This window comes from Zootoca vivipara, chromosome 15 (assembly GCF_965207765.1).
Source record: "Zootoca vivipara chromosome 15, rZooViv2.hap1.1, whole genome shotgun sequence".
NCBI lineage: Eukaryota > Metazoa > Chordata > Lepidosauria > Squamata > Lacertidae > Zootoca > Zootoca vivipara.
The window spans coordinates 28417295-28438088 of NC_142598.1; the positions used below are offsets into that span (position 1 = coordinate 28417295).

A 20794-nucleotide genomic window follows, 5' to 3' on the forward strand; every position below is an offset into this window, starting at 1 on the left:
CTAAGACATTCTAATACGGTTTGAAAAGTTCTTATCCAGAGCATTTCATTTATAACCATAGAATCCCGAGCAATTGTTTTGTTGCCTTAAGAACTTCTTCCTGTTATTTCAAGTAAGTCAGAACCACAATTACTAGGAAATCTTCATTCCAGGGTACAACCAATATGTTTTCTAGTTACCTCACTTGCACAGTCGAGGTTTTGACCTGTGTATTCCTGAGTGGCATACAAGTGTGTTATTAACCAGATGCAATGTCAACCTAAATTTCTTCAAAAACAACCATGATACCCCCTTCCAACCCTGAAAGTTTTCTTAAGGTTGCTAAGTGTAAACAATAGAGTTATATATCACAATATTGCCTTCAGCCAATTGTCAACTAGGATTTTTCTTTCTTGAACGTAATAATGCTTGCATCTCTGGCAGGATCTGATGACTTACCCTTGCAGAATTCACTTTAAAATGGAGGAAATGTGCCTCCTAGTTCCTGTTTTGTTCATTTATTTTAACATTGTTTCCTTAATTATTATACATTTTCTGCTTTGTGACACTGAGTAGTCATTTGTCATTTAAAATTAGTATTGTAATTTCGGTGTCTGTGGGGGACCACACAAGTTTTCTAACAGGGCTGACTAAGTTAATAAGACTTCCTGGGAGATAATAGTCCTGAATGTTCTTAACTTCATCCTTTCTATAGTTATATATGAACAGTTATAAGTAGTATATAATAAGCAGTGTGAAATAAGCAGTTGCTCCCATAGTACTTCTATGGGAAAGAAGCAGTTGCTCCCATAGTACTTATTATTTAGTATAGGTGCTGTTATGGTCAATGTGGTTTCCATGATATTTAGAGTTTAAATGCTGTTGGGTTAGGTTGGCACTTATTAACTTTTTAAAGTTTAGGGTATTGATTTAATCATTGAATTATTTAATTACAATTTTAGTCAACTACTTCCAGAATTCATGGTTGGAGCGGTTGGTTAAATGCACTGTTCATGTTTGGTTCTCCTAAATATGTTGTTTGCTTCTAACAAAAACTACAATTTGGCATTTCCTTAAGCATCTCAAACTTGCTTGTATTTTTGGTAATACAGAAGCCAGTTATTTAATTGGTTGAATTGTAGTTTAAGGGTGCTTTCTTTAAATATCATTTGTCTATGAAAAAAATACAAATACTAGACTAATATGCTAGACTCATACACATTCTGGTTTTATGTAGCCACTAACTCCACAGCTATGTGTTAAAAGCCCAATATTTTCTGCATTTACACTTTCTCAGTTGCTTATTTTTCACTTTGTTAGCTGAACATTTTGAGACTGACTTTCACATTGTATATGTTGCCCAGGAGACATCAACTGGGATGGCAAAAAACCACATATTTCTAATGGAAATATGTAGGTACACGATAGGAAAAAACATTGATCACAACTGTACATTATAGATGCAGTGGTGGACTGGATGATTATCAATAAACTGGGGTTGAATCTGGAAAAGATGCATGTCATGTGGGTGGGTGATTGCCATGTCTGGGAGACAGATCTGTTGCATTCCCTCTGAAAGGAGCAAGTACACAGTCTGGGAATGCTTTTCGATCCATCTCTGTCACTTGAAGCTCTGTGACTCCTACATCAACTGTAACAATTCCTGGACAACACAGTAGCCTGACCACAGTGGTCTATGCATTGGTAACCTCAAGGCTTGATTACTGTAATACACTTTTATATGGGGCTGCCCCTGTATCTGGTCCAGAAACTTCATCTAGTGCAGATGCAGCGACTGGATGGTTCACAGGAACAGATAACTGGCAACATGGTACCCTGCTGCCGATAGAGCTGTGCTGGTTGCCGATTTACTAAAAGGCCAGGTTCAAGGTTAATTCACAATGTCCTGAACAACTTTGGCTTAAAGTACCTTAAGGACTGTTACATCCCTCCTTGATCACTGAGATGCCGGTTCCCCACGCCCCTCAGATTTGGCTGGCCTTCACTAGGGATCAAGCCTTTAGCATGGCATGCCCTGCACTTTGAAACTCTACTCTAGGAGAGGTTTAGCAGAAAAGCATCCCTCCATTCTTTTAGCCCTCTCTTGAAAACTATTGTTTAGAGAGGCCTGTGAAATATGAACTTTCTCCTTTAACCGATTAGTATTTATTGATATTTTCTTTGATACTGATTTTATTCTTACATGTTGTACACCATGATATATTCTTAATGAAAGTGCATGTTAGAAATACGTAAATAGAAAGAAATGTACCCCATCCCCACCCTAATTTAGCTTGCTATCAGATACTGTGTACAGTTTGCCATACAGTTGCACCTTGGATCCTGAATGCCTCAGCACTCAGAAGTTTTGACTCCCAAACCCGGAAGTAAGTATTTCGGTTTGCAAACGTTGTTCAGAACCCAGGCAGTCAGAAGCTGTGCTTTGGTTTCCAAACGTTTTGGAAGTCGAATGGACTCCCGGAACGGATTCCGTTCAACTTCCAAGGTACGACTCTATTGCTAGTGAGGTAAATTTCCAGTCCCAAACATTACTGGTGCCCACTTCTCTGTTCCTTGCAAATTTCTGCTGCATTTTACATCTTTGCAGAATAGATAAGGGGCAAACACATGAGTTCAATTCATGAGCACAGTGTGTCCAGGGCAGGAGCTGGATTTAGCATACTGTTCGCATTTTCCTGGTTGGGGAACCAAAAGCTGTAGGATCATTGAGGTAGGGCACATGTAGCCACCCCCTGAACTTGAACCTGTACTTGAAAGTGGGGTTGTTGTTTTTTAACATGAAACCTTTCTCGGTCAAAAATTACTACCAATTTCTCAAAGTACAGTATAGTCTCATACTTTAACTTGGTGGAAAGAGAATTCTAGGAATATTCTAAGACCTTTGTGAATGAAGAGCCTCTTGAGTTTTAGGTATCTTGATTTTATTATTCCTTGTTGTTCTTACATAGTTGCTGAAGCCATTCCCTCAATTATAGGCATCCTTTCCACTGGCTCTTTAATTACAGTCTTGTGTGCCTTTTGTCAGGCCCATCGTATCTTGTTACTGATCTAGCGGGGAGCCTCAATAATTGATACATGAGACAATGGAACTAGCTGCATGCTAACTAACTGTGCCAGTGAGAAGGCAAGACTGAAACAGCTGCTCTCTCTGTTAATTTAACAGCCCTGTTTCTAAGGAGATTGCTGATCAACTTGTTGGACTAGTATTGGAATGGGACGTCTTTGTTGCCAGTGAAGCTTGTTGCTATCTCATTTAGGTAATTTGGCATCGTGAAATGGTATGTATGTAGGGCCAACTCAACCACTTTACTTCTACATTTTCTCTGTCAGATTTTTTTTTTAACCATCTGAGGCCAGTCAAAGCCTAAATGGCTCTTCTTCAAGAATCAACATTTGCATCTGTATTCTTGCATTCCTCCAAGGAGCTCGGAGCAGTAGTGTAGCTTCACATAGCTACCCTGTGAGAGTGGCTTAGGCTGAGAGTGACTTGCTTCAAGGCTTCATAGCTGAAAAGGACTTTTGAACTGAAACCCAACCCTCTGGCTACTGCGCCACACGGACTTTGTTTATACTGGAAAATGGAAATCTTGGGATCTATGTAAGTGACACCAGAAGCTCTTTTGCATGTGTTAGGTTACTTCATTCTAAAGACTTCCCAGCTGGAACTAAAACAGTACCCCAAAAATGTGGTGATAGTTATTTTGAATTCACCCCAAATTTCAGGGTTGTTCCCTGCTGTTTTTGCCCATTTCACTCGAGGTGAAAGATTACCAAGCAAGCCCGCCCATCATCTGGCACTTTCAGAAGGGGGTTGCCTAATGGCATTCTGTACAAACCTCCATCAAGTTTGTACTACGGTAATATCAAAAGGCTGAAATTGAAGTTATGTAAAGTAGCAGGCAAGTGGAACACGTTCCAGCAGGACTGGGGAAAGATTACCATGGGTGCTTCTCTTTCAGCACCTATTGTTGTTGTTGTTGTTGTTACTTCTCCATTTATGAATTGCATCCCATGAAGCACCTCAAAGCAATTTACAATATTACCTAAACATTAAACATGATTAAAACAGTTTTATATATGTAGCTTACCTATAAGTTTGCTTTATAGATTAGAATTCCCCCCCAAAAAAAATAGGTGACTAGATAAATGTTTGAAAGTAATGTGAGATTTGTACATCAATATTAATTTTGAAATAGAAGTTTGTAATATAATAGCACAAGACCCTTGTTCTTGATTTCCTATACATTGAGTATAAGAGTCTTAATGGTTTGTGTTCATTTTGTAAGACAACATGTTAGTGCAGAAGCTCAGGTTACTAATGTTTTGCTCACTCTTGTCTAAAGAGCTGTACTTGTATGAACCAGGATATTCTAGTCTGGTTGAACTTGAATGTCAGCTGTTCACATAAGATATGCCAACAATACGAAGACCTCCTTTGGAATCGCATAGTGAAATCTAAATGTTGAAACATCTGAGATATTTGAAGCTACCACTCTTATCATTCCTGATGTATTGCAGCATCAGTGACTGTTTGCGGTATTGCCAGGTGGCCATTAATGTGAGACTGAGACAGAGAATGGAGGAGGAGGAGGGATAAGCCATAACAGCCATAACATACATCTATGGCAGTTTTAAGGGGGGGGGGGAATTGACAAACATTTTGCCTCGTTTTGAACTAAATGTAAAACAAAAATCTATTAAGGATGTGCTGCCGTCACGTTTGAAATATGTTTGATTTAGATTATTTAAAGTAAAAAGTACTGTTAACTCTGGTTTGTTTATTTATTTAGGGAGTGATTCACGCATAATATAGACTTTACTAGATTGTGGTGAAATTGGAAATCATTTGACTCCTGTGCCTCAAACCAGAGGGATTTGCTTTATGACAGCAGTCAATTAATCGAGAGTGTGTGCATATGAGAAACCCATTCCATTTATTTTTAAGAGTTAGTCATATGAATTGCGTGATGCAGACTTGAAAGCAATCCACACCCATTTATTGTTGATTTTAATTATTTTTTGAATTTTCAAAATAGATGTTTTACTGTTTTTACTGATAATTTTATTGTACACTATTCTTTTTGGGAGATGGGATAAGGTTTTATTCCAATCAGGACACCCTTCGCTGACTTAACCTGTGGGCTCTTAAGGCCAGTCCAAACAGGTCTTCCAAGGAGGCTTTATATTATAGCCTGCAAAAATAAATAGGATTGATTAAATATTTGCAGTCTGCAATGAGTTTAGTTTCTATTGGAAAACCCACTCTCCTCTATTGCCTGTAACTTTGATGTTTTCCAGGCAAATGATATGAAATGTGCAAACATTTTGAAGTATTATAATTGGCAAGTGCCAGGCAGGTTAAGCAAAGGGTTCCTGTCTTAGTGGTAGTTAAAAGGGGAACATTGTGTAAAGTCTGCTCTTATTTTTAGCGGAAGACCAGTCTGCCCAAGTAGCATGATACTACTACAGGCAGAAACTACTACTTTGCTAGGACATCAGAACATGCTAGGTTGAAGACAGATTAGAGAGGTCCCAATTAAGAGGAAGTGTGCATGCACATTCTATAAAATTTAACCAAGTGGCATTGTAGGGGATGCCCAGGGTTACCAATGAAGGCATTTGCAAGCTCCATAGTGCCTATGGGCACCAGGTTACCGGCTCCTGCTCCAGGAGCACAACTTGATATGATCTTAGATTCACTATGCTACTCTCTGAAATAGTGATCCATTTACTATTGCTTATTTGTAGAATGGCCCACTGGACCACGAATCCTTCCATGTAACACAAATGTAACCTCATACTCTGCCCAAATCATTGACTGTTTAAATCTGGGGTGTTAAATGTGGGTAGGGGGTAAGTATTCAAATTAATTGGTTTGAGTTGTGGTACTTTGTGAGTAAGGGAAGTATAATTTTCTCAGACATGCCACCTTTCTGTATGTATAGGATCCAACTCCTTGGGGCCAAGGGGCCTTCGCCCCACCCCCCATAAAATGTTTCAGGGGGTTGCCCCCTCCAAAGTTAATGGGCGTTGCCGTTCAAATGGTTTGCGTGTACCTCATTGTATTTATGTGCGGCGGAGCTTACCTGACACCCCCCCCCTAAATAGTTTATTCAAGTTGGTACCCCTGTCAGTATGTGAATTTAAAAATGACAGAGCTGAAACAGAGAGTGTCATGCAATGTGTGAACCACCTGCCTTTTAATTCTCTGCTGTTCCAGCTAACTGCTGCTAATCTTGGCAATAGAGATATTGAACCTGCAAGTATCGCTGTGATGAGCAGCTGCAGCCCAGGAATTTTTAGACCCAAGAATGCGAATTCCTTCTGATTTTAATTCCTTCTGGCATGTGAACTTAAGTATGTGCTTCCAGACCCGGCAAACTCCACTGTGTCGGTTTTCTGTCCAGCTTACAAAGAAGAGGTGTGTGAATGTAACGCAGCAGTGTTTTTAAACAGAGCTTCTGTTCCCTACACATTTTCCTGAACTGGATTTAGAGAAGACTTTCCCACTTGCTGTTGAACTAAAATAACTGCAGAACAACCAACCTCCAGATGTTTTGGGCTAAAGTCCCTTCAGCCTCAGCCAGTGTTGCCAATGGTCAGGGATGGTGGGAGTTTTGACTCCCAACAATATGTGGAAAGAACTACATTGGAGAATGCAGTTGCAACAGTTCTGATTACCTCTAGCCAGTGCACTGTGAAGTTTTCACTAGCCTTGAACAATACTTTTTTTTCTCTTCAAAGAGAAGAGGCACTGAGGATTATAGTGAAACTGCTTCGTGCTAACCTGCATGCTTGTCAGGCTCTGTTAGTTAAACTGCAACCCCCCCCCCATTGTTAAAAGATCTGTAGATCTAAATGTAATACAGCTAAAATTACTTGACTGTTACTCAACTAGTATTTCAAGTCGATCCACATTTTTGCTTAGTCACAAATGGGGTTTGTTACGGCAAATAGTAAGCAAGATCATGACTGGAATTGCAAGATCCCATTGCATAAATAGAAGGAATTTCTGCATGCACAGAAGCTGGAAAGTCCTTACCTTCTAGAGTTGGAATGTTTGTGGGGGGGGGGTCCTTCAAGGAAAGAAGAAAAAATGGAGCCCCCATCAGCAGAAGTATCTTCACATATAAATGTTCAGAATTTCATGTTTAAATGTTTTGCAACAATATACTGTATGGTGTTTCAGCAAAGGGCATATTTTTACTTCCATATAATGGCCTGATGGGGAGATGGTTGGACAGTGTTCTCGAAGCCACCAACATGAGTCTGACCAAACTGGGAGGCAGTGGAAGACAGGAGTGCCTAGCGTGCTCTAGTCCATGGGGTCACGAAGAGTCAGACACGACTAAACGACTAAACAACAACAACAACAACAATGGCCTGATTTGCACACAATCCCTTGGTACAAACATATGAGCTGGGAGAAGTTACTACAGCTGTATTGCTTCTCCCTGACCATTTGTTGTTGTGCTCCAATGAATACCAAGTCATAGTTTTGGTTGGTGTGTCTTCTGAACTCTCGGCTTCGATCTCCAGGGGCAACCATGAGCTATTAACAGGCAGACCTTGGTTCCAGCTCATGGTTAGTCTGAAGAAAGTTAAACCATGAGTTCAAGTGGATGACACGCTAAGCCAGTGTTTCACAAATGGTGGGCCCTTGCCTCCTTTCAGGTGAGCCTCAGGGCCACAGCATGCCCAGTGCTTCCTCACTTGCCTAACACCCCACCCCCTTTGCTGTGCCATAGCCTTCTCGTTGGAGCAATACCAGCCCCAACATCTTCCCACAAACTGGTGACTAGAAGACAACAGAAGTTCAGTGTGGGAGGAAAGCGAGGTATTCCTCTTAAGGGGAAAGGGGCAGAGCAGGTGTCAAAGATATTAGAAAGATAAACGGTTAATGTGTATTAATAATTGGGAATAGAAAGGAACAGACCAAGAGAAGACAAGAATGTAAAAGCTGCAGTGAGGAAGGAGGAAAGAAGTAATTTATGGGGAAATAGAATACAAGTTAAGTGTGAAAGGAGAAGGGGAGAATAAACGACAGGAGATGTGTAAAAATATTTTAAGTGACATGTTTGGGAAATGCAAAAATAGAAGGTTTTTTCCACCTCTGCATTGCCATTTTGTGGCTGGTAGACCTCAGTAATTTTCATACCTCTTAAGGGGGCCCTGGGCAGGGTGGGGGGAAACCCCTGCTATGGATTAGCATGGCACAATGCAGCAACAAAACTGGAGAGGCCCAAAGCAGTTGTAATGTTCTTTCTGGGAGCCCACATGCTTGCATATTTGTGACAAGCCATGGTTTGGCCTAGCAAACCAGGTCAGTCAAGGTTTCGTGCAGAACACAAGTTTAAGGGTTGTTTTATTTTTCTCTTATTACTATTACTATTATTATTATTATTATTATTATTATTATTATTATTATTATTATTGGATGTTTATTTTTTTTAAAAGCTACCTACCATTGACAGCTTTTTAGGGCCAAGAGAAAGAAATTTAAGCATTATGAAACAATTGTTGAAGAGGAAAAAATACATTAGTTGTGAAAATGCAGCTGTGGTTTATAGCAAGCCACTCTTGCATTGAAATAGAGTATCTCATTATACCTCATAATTATTTCATTTTTGGCATGCCATGTGGATAGGCCTGTTTATGCTGCAGAGACCTGTAGGGCTTGAAAAAAATCTCCCACGTGTGTGGTTCCAAATCCTGCCTTTTAAAAAGAAACTATAGTTCCTGGTTCCCAAAACGGGAAGATGTGGTTAACTGCGACTTTCTGGTTTTTCCTTTCTGTTGAACAGGTATATGAGACCTCAGAAAGAATGTGTAGAGATATGAATGATAGTTTTGTGAGAAATGTAGTGGCTTGCATATCTGACACTGGCAATAAAAAGGAAACATTATATTAGATGTATATATGGGAATGCCAGCTTGAGTGAGAGTGTAAAACAAAGACTACAGTGGTACCTCTACTTACGAATAACTCTACTTACGAATGTTTCTACTTACGAATGGAGCTCCATCCGCCATCTTGGATGCGGTTTAGATTGGATTTTTTCTACTTACGAATTTTTAGATAGGGTTGCTTCTACTTACGAATTTTTTCTCCCAATGCATTCCTATGGGATTCGACTTGCAAATTTTTTCGACTTACAAATGTGCGTTCGGAACGCATTAAATTCGTAAGTAGAGGTACCACTGTAGTTAGATAAGTAGAGGAAGCTCAACATTGAGTGTTGAACCCATCTAAATGCTGGTCTAGTATTTATTTTCAGATGGTGGGTAGGGTGGGTTCTTTTATTTGCAATATGTTGAAACATTTTCATTGTGCATAAAACGATAGGATAAAATAGCGGTTTTCAATCCACAATAAAACTGGTTTTTTTTAAAAGTAAAACTTTGTTTTTCCTTCAACAAAGATCTTACTATTATCAAAAGTTGCTGAAATACATATGTTAAAATAAAACTGAGGCGCAAGTATTTTTACATTTTACTTTTATGGTATTTTTTTCCAGCGTGGATCTGATGAGCTTCTTCCACCTAGTTTCGCTTACGGGCCTTTTACCATGAGCAATTCTACTCCTGCTACAGGTATGATTGTATGATTAAAGAACACATCTTGCAGCAGGTTTGCAAATAGCCCCTCGCCTTGTTTCCTGTGTAAAGTTCCATTTTTGTGAGCTGGTCACGCCTGAGGACTTATTTGCAAAGCTATTCTGCAGTGTGTTAACGTAAGCAGAGGCAGACCCCCAAGGATTGCTGCCACCACCCCAGTTTGATCAGTGTGACAACTTTCCATGGGACTTGTGCTTGTAGCAACAGTGGAGGGTCTATCACATGGCTTATTTAAGAAAGGACCCATGAAAAGTAGATGAACACGCCTCCAGTTATCAAGATGGCCATTGAATTCCCATTGCCTTATATTGTAACACACTCTTAACACGTTCTGTAGTTGTAATGCTGCCTAATCTAACCATGGTTAAAATTGGGAGTGTCCCCAGACTCACATGCTCCTCCCCTCTTGTGTGAGCATTCTCTCTTACTTCCTTTAAGAGATAACTATGGTTAATGTAACATCTGCATAAGAGTTTTCCCTGCGCATAATTGGCAAGGAATAATTTGTAATCGGCTTCAAAATGAGAAGGAAGAGGAAGTTTGGGAAAGTTCTCAGACTTTGTTCTGTGGACCACCAGTGGTCTATAAGGTTTATTCAGGTGGAACACGGCATGTCTGTAAAAATACAAATAAAAATATCATAGAGCATGTAGCAGTGCATTTCTATTCCTGCAACAATACACTCGGCAGTTTTCAAGTGGTCCATGAGGAAAAACATTTGGGAACCACTGGATTCCCCATGGAACAGCAAAGAGTGTTCCAGTGAACAGCCTTACTTATGTAGATAGCCTTCCATTATCAGCTAAAGGTATGAAATAATGAATTTATAGATGCTGTCAAATTATTTCAGCTAGTTAGGTCTAAAAGAGGGTATGGCGGATCTTGAATTATCTGTAAAGCAGCCATGGTAATATCATTTATTGCTCTTAATTAAAAAAAAAAATGAGAACAATCTTTCCAGTTAATCAAACCTCAACAGGCAGAGCTGTAAGTAGCAAAGGAACATTAACACAATATTTTGCAATTGGTCATTTTTCTCAGTACTTGAATATTGTGATTCTGGTTTCCATATTGGGAAAAAGTGACGTAGCATATCTGGAGGAGTTGCAGAGAGAATCTGCAAAAGTGGAAGAGTTGAAGCAGAGGAGAGGAGAGTCTTCAGTCTTGTCCTGCAAGCTTCCTTCAGGTGTACCCCTACAATCCACCACTGAAGAAGTGACTTGCATAGAGATCCGCTACTTCCAAAACATCCTGATATATTCAACACAGGCAGATCAAGCTTACACTTATGAGCACATGTACAAACCGCCTCTACGCAATAGGCTTCTGAAATAATTTACTGCTGATCTGGTTTAACTGGCCAATTTCCCATGCCTGGTGAGCTGGCAGCAGCAATGGAGACTTCCTCACTTCGTTCAGGATGTCTGTGTGAGCAGATAGTGGACCCACCCACTCTCTCCCTGCCGAACGTAGTCAGACATTGCCTGCCAAGTCAGTCCACGGCTACTGTGCATGCGCTAGTTCAGGAAACTAGGGTGGGCATCAGTGATCCTCCCCTTCCATTTTTGGCAAAGCTAAAATATATTTTATTGACACTTAAGATTCTCTGTGCAGTGCTGTAAATAGGTTGTCTGCAGAATCAACCAAGATGCTATTAGTGTATAGATTAACAAAAGGCCCATCGTTAAAGCATGGTTGACTCTCATCCTCTGATTTTCTCACAATCTCCCCTGGAGCACTGATCTCTCCTGCAATACCTTTACTGATGTTTTTGTATAATGTTAGGGGTCTTTATTACTCTTGTAAAGTTCCAAAGCAGCCAATAGCTTGTAAACCTCTCTGTGAAAGAAGGTCGGTAACAGGCCCAGCTGCTGAAGCCCTTTTGGTTGCTGTTGAATTAGTTACCATGATTTCCTAGAGCGACTAGTGAGCCAAAAGAAAAATTCCCAAGTTCTGTGACTGGAATAAACCCATACAGACTTTATCTAGAACTTCCTGTGATTAGAGCTAGAGATTAGTGAACAAACACAAATGTCATAAGGAAACAAAAAGCTTGTTATTGCTTAGTACAGGTGGTTTGGTTTTGTGATCCGCACAGCAAGCAAATTTTTTAGCAATGCTAAAGTATACATTTTTATCTGAAGTGTTTCTTTTATATCTTAGCTAACGGGAATGACAACAAAAAATTTAAAGGAGACAGATCTCCCTGCTCCCCTTCTCGAGTCCTTCATCTTCGTAAAATTCCAAATGACGTCACTGAAGCGGAAATAATTTCTCTAGGTCTCCCTTTTGGCAAAGTAACCAATCTCTTGATGTTGAAGGGGAAGAGCCAGGTATGTATATACTTTGCAGTAAATACCCAAAATACAAGAAAAAGTAGTTCATGTAGTGTATGCTACTTGGCTAGTATCCAGTGGAATAGTTAAGAGTTGAGCAATCCTCCCATCTCCCAATTGTCTCACAATAGTTTTGCCTCTAAAATAAACCAGGCAAGTGCCTGAAACCAGGAAGTCACTCAGATTGTTGCCTAGCCCCCTCCCAGTCCCCAAAAGGCTATTGACCGTAATTCCTGGGCTACAAAGAAGTTCTCTGCAGTATCTCTCCAGCCCTTCAGGGGGCCGCCTGCCATTTGCAGTCTAAGAGCACAGGTCACTAGCAGGTGTCCTCAATCTTCAGCTGCATGAACCGTGAAAGTGTAATTTCGTATCGTAGCTTTGCTCTCAGACCATAGTTTTAAACAAAACACATTTCTCAAAATTTGGACCTGTCAGGGACCTGTGATGGCTTTAATATCAGAAGTGGAAGCTTTCAGTCCCTTCTTCTTGGTGCACAAAAGAGGTAGAAGAAGGGAACGTGGAATTCTGAGGCTCGCTCTTGTAGTGGATTATTATTGTTGTTATTATTATTAAATTTGTATACTGTACTGCCCTTCATCTGTAGGTCTCAGGGCAGTTCACAGCATAAAAATACAAGATAAAAGCACAAAATGCATAATAAAAACAAGAACAAAACAAACCAATAACCCACCCCCCACCCCCCTCCCACAAACACATTTGAAAGAACATAGGATGCTATTCAGCCAAAGGCCTGGTTGCAGAAAAAGATGGTTTTTCATCACATCTGAACCTGGTCACTGTATAGTAGTGAAGTTTAAAAAAAAGAAGAAGCTTTTGGGGGAAATCACTAGAAATATAGAAAACTGAAGTTGTGTTATTTAAACAAAAATATTTTTGTTTCCTGCAATGTCTTGAGCAGTTATGGTATTGGGTGTTTGGAGAGCGCTAAGGAAAACAAAATCTGCAAACGTATATTGGGTCACGCATTGATAAATGCCTGTTTTATCTCCCAATTTGTGAAATAAGTCACCTTTACATAATAAAAATAAGGAACTGCTTGAAGTAAAAATATATAAAAAAATTACAGTTTTCTTTTGTAAATAGATGTATTGTTAAAGTACATAACAAATATAAAAGCAGCAGTCTGTGCACGGTTTTTTGTTTGTTTGTTTTCAAGTGAAAGTGGTTTTACAAACATAACGTTCCTCTGTTTGTGTTAATTGCAGGCTTTCCTAGAAATGGCTTCAGAAGAAGCTGCAGTTACTATGGTGAACTATTACACTCCTGTTACTCCTCACCTCCGCAGCCAGCCTGTTTATATTCAGTATTCCAATCACCGAGAACTTAAGACTGACAATCTACCCAATCAGGCTGTAAGTATGGTACTTTCTTGGGGGGGGGGGATCCATAGTATTCATCAGAACTATTAGTATGTAAATGATTTTCAAACCCCTTAAATATCCTGTTTTTATAAGCCTTCAGTTTACTTTCCTGAAAGTAGGCCAGTGCTTTGATTTTGAGCAAAGGAAGTTGAACTTCAGCTACTTTTAGTTAGCTGTTTAAAAACTTTTGTGTTTTGTTACTAGGCTGGACAATACAGCTAACAGATAAAGTTTGATGGTGTGCTGACTACATGTGTGAAGGTCGGAGGGGTGCGGGAACTGTGGTAGGAGAGGTTTTTTTCCACCCCCATGAGGACTTCTCAATTTTTCCATTGGAAAATTCGGGAAGAGGGCGTGCACACTGGGGTGAGAAAACACCTGGAAATGAAACATCTTTTGAAGGAGTGAAATGTTGCAAAGGCAAGGGTTTGCTCACTCAGAATATTTATTAAATCGTTCCCTGTGAGGTACTCTGAAGCAATTTACAATATAATATGAAAACAGTTAAAACAATTGCATATATAAGAACAATTATGTAGGAAAGATTTTTACACAGGGCAGTCAACAGCAGGGGTGGGTGGGTGGGTTTTCTTTCCCCCCCCCTCCGACTTTCTCCTGACTGCACCCAGCAAAGCCACCTGATTTTTTGGCACTTCGAGTGCAGTGCAAAGAACTTTGACAGGTGCCAGACACCTGACATCATTATGATGCCAGAGGACCTGTCTCACAGCACTCTCTAAATCAGGCATCCCCAAACTGCGGCTCTCCAGATGTTTTGGCCTACAACTCCCATGATCCCTAGCTAACAGGACCAGTGGTCGGGGAAGATGGGAACTGTAGTCCAAAACATCTGGAGGGCCGAAGTTTGGGGATGCCTGCTCTAAATTCCTGAAAACCAGCTGGCTTTGCAAGCCCTACTTTTGGTGTTTCAGAAGCGCTGAATACAGAATGGGAAACGTGTAACATTCACCAGCATGTGCTGTAGATGAGAAGTTTGCACACTGGATGCAATGTAGAGAAAGTGTATAAGGTTACGCTTTGGGGGCACATAGATTCTTACAGATTGTTACTCTTTAATTAACGTGTGTGCGAGTTAACAATGGCCTGTGCAATACATAAAACATTTCCATCCTTTCTTCCCTCCACCCCCTCCATAGAGAGCGCAAGCTGCATTGCAAGCAGTGAATGCCGTGCAGTCCGGAGGCTTGGCCCTTACAGGTGCTCTCGCGACTGAGGGTGGACTACCTCCTGGTCAGAGTTCTGTTCTTCGAATTATAGTTGAGAATCTCTTCTACCCTGTAACTCTAGAAGTGCTGTATCAGGTAAAAGACTTTAACAAAAAAAACCCCCACCAATTGCCGTATATGTATAATACACCATATATAAGACGCCTCCTATTTGGGGGCACTCAAATTTAAGAAATTTGCACTATGCACTATCCATGTATAAGACGACTTCCACTTTTTGGCATAATTTTAAAAGAATGAAGCCTAGGCTTATTCATGGAAAAGTTGGTACTTTTTTTTTTTTTACATTGTTGTATTGGGTAGCGAAAAACAAATTGTCAGATGCTTATTCCTTCACTACTTCCTCTCCAGGGCTGATCTTTCATAGTGTTGGGCTGGTCATCTATTTTCTGACAAGGGGAGGGCACCTGGTGACGATTATTTGCTAAATAGAGTATATGCCGATAGAGATTGGAGTGAATAGCACCGGTAACCTGGTCACACACATGCATTCAGAGTGCAACCTGTTTCTCCCTCGTACACTCCCTCCAAAATAGCCATGTATGCATATGGGTATCCTGTACAGATTGTTCCCCTCAATTGCCCTGGAGAAACCTGTTTCTTCATGTCAGTTGTTTTTTGCTAGGCTGCGATGATAGGTTTGGCTAAAAGGGAAGACCTGAACCTGGAATTATATATTTAATTCAAGATTAATAGGGGTTACTTATGTATTCATTTAAATATTCTTAACAATTCTGTTGTGCTCTAGCTTTATGAATGTAAGCAATCATTCCCTATAGAACAATTAAATGACAAAGTAGAGTTTGCTTCACTCTGCAACACAAGTAGTAATATAACCGAACAATTTCACTTAGTAATAAGGCACAGCTATGTAGTTATTTCACCGAGAGAACCCTTTCACTTAATGATTTTGTTATATTTACATGTGGTTCTCACGATAGAAAAACAACTTTGTCCTCATGTTTAAAAAGTAACATTGATTATTTTTTTGGGGGGGGGGTACGCATGAAGTTTGCTTCTTAAAACTTTTCTGGAAAGTATCGAGGTATGAATTGGCTGCCTGCATTTTTACCTAGATCTTCTCCAAGTTTGGGACAGTCTTGAAGATTATCACTTTCACAAAAAACAATCAGTTCCAGGCCTTGCTTCAGTATGCTGACCCAATGAATGCACATTATGCCAAAATGGTAAGTGCAAAACTATGTACCTGATAAGTTTTGGATTTTGACCATGTTAACATTTTGCTGCATATGACTTTGATTTTAACATGCATCTTAATTTTCCAGTGTTTTGTGTCACTAGTATCCCATTTGGAGTTGCTAAAGGAGGTCCATACCAGGATACATTTGTGGCACATACCGGTGCAGTGATTGTCTACACAAGCCTGTCGTGGCAGGCTTTGTTTCAATATATTTAGTCAAGATTTTTAAAGTCAAATTTAAAACTACTTTATTTAATGGTGGCTGCTGAGTCTTTTATATGTTTTATGTGTTCAATATGTCTGGATTACTAATGTTTTATGGATGGTGGGTGTTTTTTAAAAAAACGATTTTACTGTGTAAACTATGCCAATAAAGGCTGAATGAATGAATATTACCTTGTCCACCCAAAAGATCTTGCATAAAGGGCACAGATAATTAATGTTGGGGGTAGGTGGGCAGAGTAAATAAACTCTTCTTTGCATGTTAAGAAATTACAGAACAGTCATCCTCTGCAACTGTCATAAAGTATGACTGACAACCATAACTTACAGGTACTGTAATTGGAAAAGCTTTAATGATACACCATAAGCTTGACCAGGTGGGGACCCAGGTGGCGCTGTGGTTAAACCACTGAGCCTAGGGCTTGCTGATCAGAAGGTCGGCGGTTCGAATCCCTGTGACGGGGTGAGCTCCCGTTGCTCGGTCCCAGCTCCTGCCAACCTAGCAGTTCGAAAGCACGTCAAAATGCAAGTAGATAAATAGGAACCGCTACAGCAGGAAGGTAAACGGTGTTTCCATGTGCTGCTCTGGTTTGCCAGAAGCAGCTTTGTCATGCTGGCCACATGACCTGGAAGCTATACGCCGGCTCCCTCAGCCAATAATGCGAGATGAGCGCCGCAACCCCAGAGTTGGTCACGACTGGACCTAATGGTCAGGGGTCCCTTTACCTTTACCTTTAAGTTTGACCAATGCAGATAATAAAACAAAACGCTTACGACATTTGGATGTGTATGCTGCTTACCTTGGTGGCATGGGGTGGTAATATTGTAAGGAACTGTATGAATGATTGTGTATGATTGTGTATCTGAAGAAGTGTGCATGCACACGAAAGCTCATACCAAAATATAAACTTAGTTGGTCTTTAAGGTGCTACTGAAGGAATTTTTTTATTTTGCTTCGACTCAGACCAACACGGCTACCTACCTGTATGAATGATGCCATTCTTTTAGACTGCAGTGAACGTTAGAGAATGGACTTGGAAAAACATGGAGGAATGGCACAAAAAATGTTCACTGGCTGCTTGACCCTTCTGCTCTACCCAAAGCATTGCTAAAAGATTGCTAAAAGGATTATCTTGCATATATATCAGTAATGTAAAAGATTAGGACTTCATAAACTCAAGTCAGATCTATCATCTTTACAGGCTCTAGATGGTCAGAATATCTACAATGCTTGCTGCACTCTTCGTATTGATTTCTCCAAGCTAACAAGCCTTAATGTAAAATACAACAACGATAAAAGCAGAGACTTTACTCGTTTAGACCTTCCTTCAGGTGATGGACAGCCTTCCCTTGATCCCACTATGGCTGCTGCCTTTGGTAAGAAAGCGTCATCTCTCTCTCTCTCTCTCTCTCTCTCTCTCTCTCTCTCTCTCTCTCTCTCTCTCTCTGTGTGTGTGTGTGTATGTGTTTATTTTATGCAGCAAATTTCTAGACTGTCCTTCATTAAACAAAGGAACTTAGAGCGGTTACCAACATAATATAGTACAACAGACAATGTATAGCAACAAAATACAATCCTTAAAACCAGTAACTAATAATATAAGCAGTTCCCGGGGCGGGAGGGCGGACAACATCATTGGCAACATCAACAGATTTAATCCAAGATTTCCAATATTTATAGACAGCAGCTTTTCACCATAGATGGTCCACCAATTGAAAGGCAGCCTGCCAGTATTTGCATACTAGAATTCTTGCTAATCTAGGTAAAAATGGTGGGTATTGTATTTCTGTGTTTGGTATCAGTATTCATGCAGGTTGTGTCTGACTGAATAAGTGCTTTGTTGCTGGTTGCATGTATAATGAATTACAATGGAAATAGGAATTGTGAATAAATGATTAATACTTATATTGCCAATAGTAGGAATTGTACCAATCCATGTATTATAGGTGTTTAATATATGGTGTTTTTGCAGTATTTGTGTAACTGCCATATTGTCACTAAAGATAAGGGGGGAAGGAAGCTGCTGAGTCTGTTTAGATTGGAAGGACAATTTACAGCTGTTTATGTAGCAATTTGCATCTAATTAGGTTAAGTATCACAGTTCAAGTGTGTGAGCATACTTCAGGAAATGTAGCATGAGTTTCTCTGATCAGGACTATCTCTGCATATTATAAATCCCAAATATTTATCATCTAGCTTTTTTATATTATGCCTCAATTTAGAGTGATAGTTCGACATTAGCATTCAAAGTTATTTCACTGTTGGATTTCGCCCTAAGTAGAGAGAGCTGGGAAAACTATTATAAATTGGATGAAAATGCATAATAGCCAGATTTTTCTTTTCTTCCCTCATCACAATTTCAAATCTGCTACAGAAAATGATCAGCATGATTTGGACTGTGATATGACAAAAAGGAACACTACCACCTGTTAAGCTTATTTTTAGTGCATTGTTGATTAAAATTATTTTTTGTTCCTAACTGTTTTTACTGATAATTTCATTGTTCTTTTTGCAAAGAGCTTTGGGTTTTGTTTTGCTTTTTACAGACAAGCGGTATATAAATATTATGCAATAAATAAAGTCATGAAGCTTAAAAAATATAATACAACAAAGGGCTGGTGTACAAAGCTGATGCTTGCGCTAGATATTGGATTTTTGCAGCGCAACCTTATACATATCTACTCAGAAGTAAACCCTCCAACAACTTTATACTGTGTAAAGCACTCTGTGATCTTTGGATGAAAGGTGGTATATAAATTAAATTAATAATAAAATACACTTACTCATAGGATTGCAGCCACACTTTGTGAGCTGAGTTGTGCAAATTGCACAGCTGCTATTGATCCCATGATTGCTGTATCGTCTTGAAGTAGGAGCAACCAGCACAGACACATGTAGGCTCTAAAGCAGGCACCCCCAAACTCGGCCCTCCAGATGTTTTGGGACTACAACTCCCATCATCCCTAGCTAACAGGACCAGTAGTCAGGGATGATGGGAATTGTAGTCCCAAAACACCTGGAGGGCCGAATTTGGGGGGGGGGGCTGCTCTAAAGTGACTAAAAGCACCGAATGTGTGTATCCAACCCCTGAAATAAGTGGCAGTTTAATTTAGCAAGCTTTAGAGGAATTGAAATTGTTTTCTGTTTTCTCTAGCAGTTAATCTCATTTAATATCTCTTTTTTAGGCACTCCAGGTATCATCTCCTCACCATATGCGGGGGCCGCTGGTTTTGCTCCGGCCATTGGGTTTCCTCAGGCAGGCAAGTCCTTTTCAGTATGCGTAAAGCCTGTCTGTTATTGGTCTGTCTGTTTGTTTTTGTTTAAACAAATTACTAATTAAAATGGGCACTGGAGTAGACAAAGGACCTAGCCCGCCTTTGTGTATATGGGCCATGATACTGTCAGAAAGCAGTGTCTTTTATACTTTTCTGCACTTAATTTTAGTTAGAAAGCTTGGGGAATTTGGGAGTCCAAAAAACAGGAAAATGTTGTGTTTTTTTGCCATGTTAAGGTGAATCGTTGTAGTGGGGCTGTTCTTTTTCTACCTATATTTAACAGCTAACTGGAAGTATGAGAACTCAAACCCCAGTGTATTGAAATAAAACTTAACTCATCGAGAAATGGAAAATCTGTAAGAATGGGATGGTACAGTTTCAGTTTGTCTTATCAAGATAGTCTGCAAAGATTTATTTGTGGTATTTTAACCATGTGAGGAGGAATTTATTGCAGGCCTTTGCTTATTTATGAAGCATTTATTATAGAATGTTTTGCTCTGAGCTTGTGCTTTAAAATGAGAGATAAAAATTGAACTGCCATGTGCATCTTCTGAAATATTTCTATAGATCTATTTTGACTTTTCCAGGTCTTTCAGTCTCAGCTGTTCCCAGTGCACTTGGTCCTCTTGCAATCACCACCTCTGCTATGACTGGGCGAATGGCTATCCCAGGAATGACTGGAATGCCTGGAAATTTCGTTTTGCTTGTTAGCAATCTCAATCCTGATGTAAGCCTCATATATAGTACTAAAGTTTATAACGTAAACATAGTTTGCAGCTAAGCTTATGGAACTTAAACCAAAATCTAAACTAGAGATTGGATAATAACCAGTATTATTAATGAAAAATATAACTGAAATACTGTAACTTTTCATGATATACTGTATATACAATGGTACCTCTACTTACGAATTTAATGCGTTCTGAACACACATTTGTAAGTCGAAAAAAATTGTAAGTCGAATCCCATAGGAATGCATTGGGAGGAAAAAATTCGTAAGTAGAAGCAACCCTATCTAAAAATTCGTAAGTAGAAAGAATCCTTTCTAAACCGCATCCAAGATGGCGGATGGAGCTCCATTCGTAAGTAGAAACATTTGTAAGTAGAGTTATTCATAAGTAGAGGTATCACTGTATATATTTAGATTATTCTGGGGCAGGGGACGTTTGAAGTAATTTTACTTTATAATAGCACTTTGGTTTACTTAATATTATATTTCACTATCTATTCATGCACTTGCTACCTGTTAAGGTTCTCTGGCAATCCTAAAATAATTGACGCACCTTTTCTTTTTAATACATTATGCTTGGTTAAAAAATATTGCCTTGTGATTTTTTTATTTTTATTTTTTGCAGGCAATCACACCAGATGGACTCTTTATACTGTTTGGTAAGTTGGTTTGTGTACAACACCAGATTAAAATAATAAAGATATTAGCTGAGGGACTGGTTTTTCAAATTGTGTTGGTTTTAAATTCTGCAGAGTTGTTTACATGTGGCAATTATTTAACTG

The 20794-nt window shown here is 39.6% G+C and overlaps 2 protein-coding genes across 20 annotated transcripts in view; both read left to right on the forward strand.

Annotated features, from left to right (window-relative positions):
- Positions 1-20794, forward strand: part of PTBP3 (polypyrimidine tract binding protein 3) — a 63337-nt gene that overhangs the window by 31466 nt on the left and 11077 nt on the right. For 8 of the 19 annotated variants that reach the window (XM_088658389.1, XM_035140394.3, XM_035140397.3 and 5 more), the window contains 9 exons: positions 9519-9594; positions 11782-11951; positions 13181-13327; positions 14494-14658; positions 15660-15770; positions 17209-17383; positions 19193-19267; positions 19870-20009; positions 20638-20671. In XM_088658389.1, coding sequence (XP_088514515.1) covers positions 9519-9594; positions 11782-11951; positions 13181-13327; positions 14494-14658; positions 15660-15770; positions 17209-17383; positions 19193-19267; positions 19870-20009; positions 20638-20671 — 1093 coding nt within the window. Of the gene's footprint in view, positions 1-3163; positions 3279-3330; positions 3599-6220; positions 6422-9518; positions 9595-11781; positions 11952-13180; positions 13328-14493; positions 14659-15659; positions 15771-17208; positions 17384-19192; positions 19268-19869; positions 20010-20637; positions 20672-20794 lie in introns of those variants that run through there. The other 11 variants (XM_035140399.3, XM_035140398.3, XM_088658402.1 and 8 more) reach the window with 6 other exon arrangements.
- SUSD1 (sushi domain containing 1) overlaps positions 1-20794 on the forward strand; it is a 95260-nt gene that overhangs the window by 14738 nt on the left and 59728 nt on the right. The gene's annotated exons all lie outside the window — the stretch shown is intronic.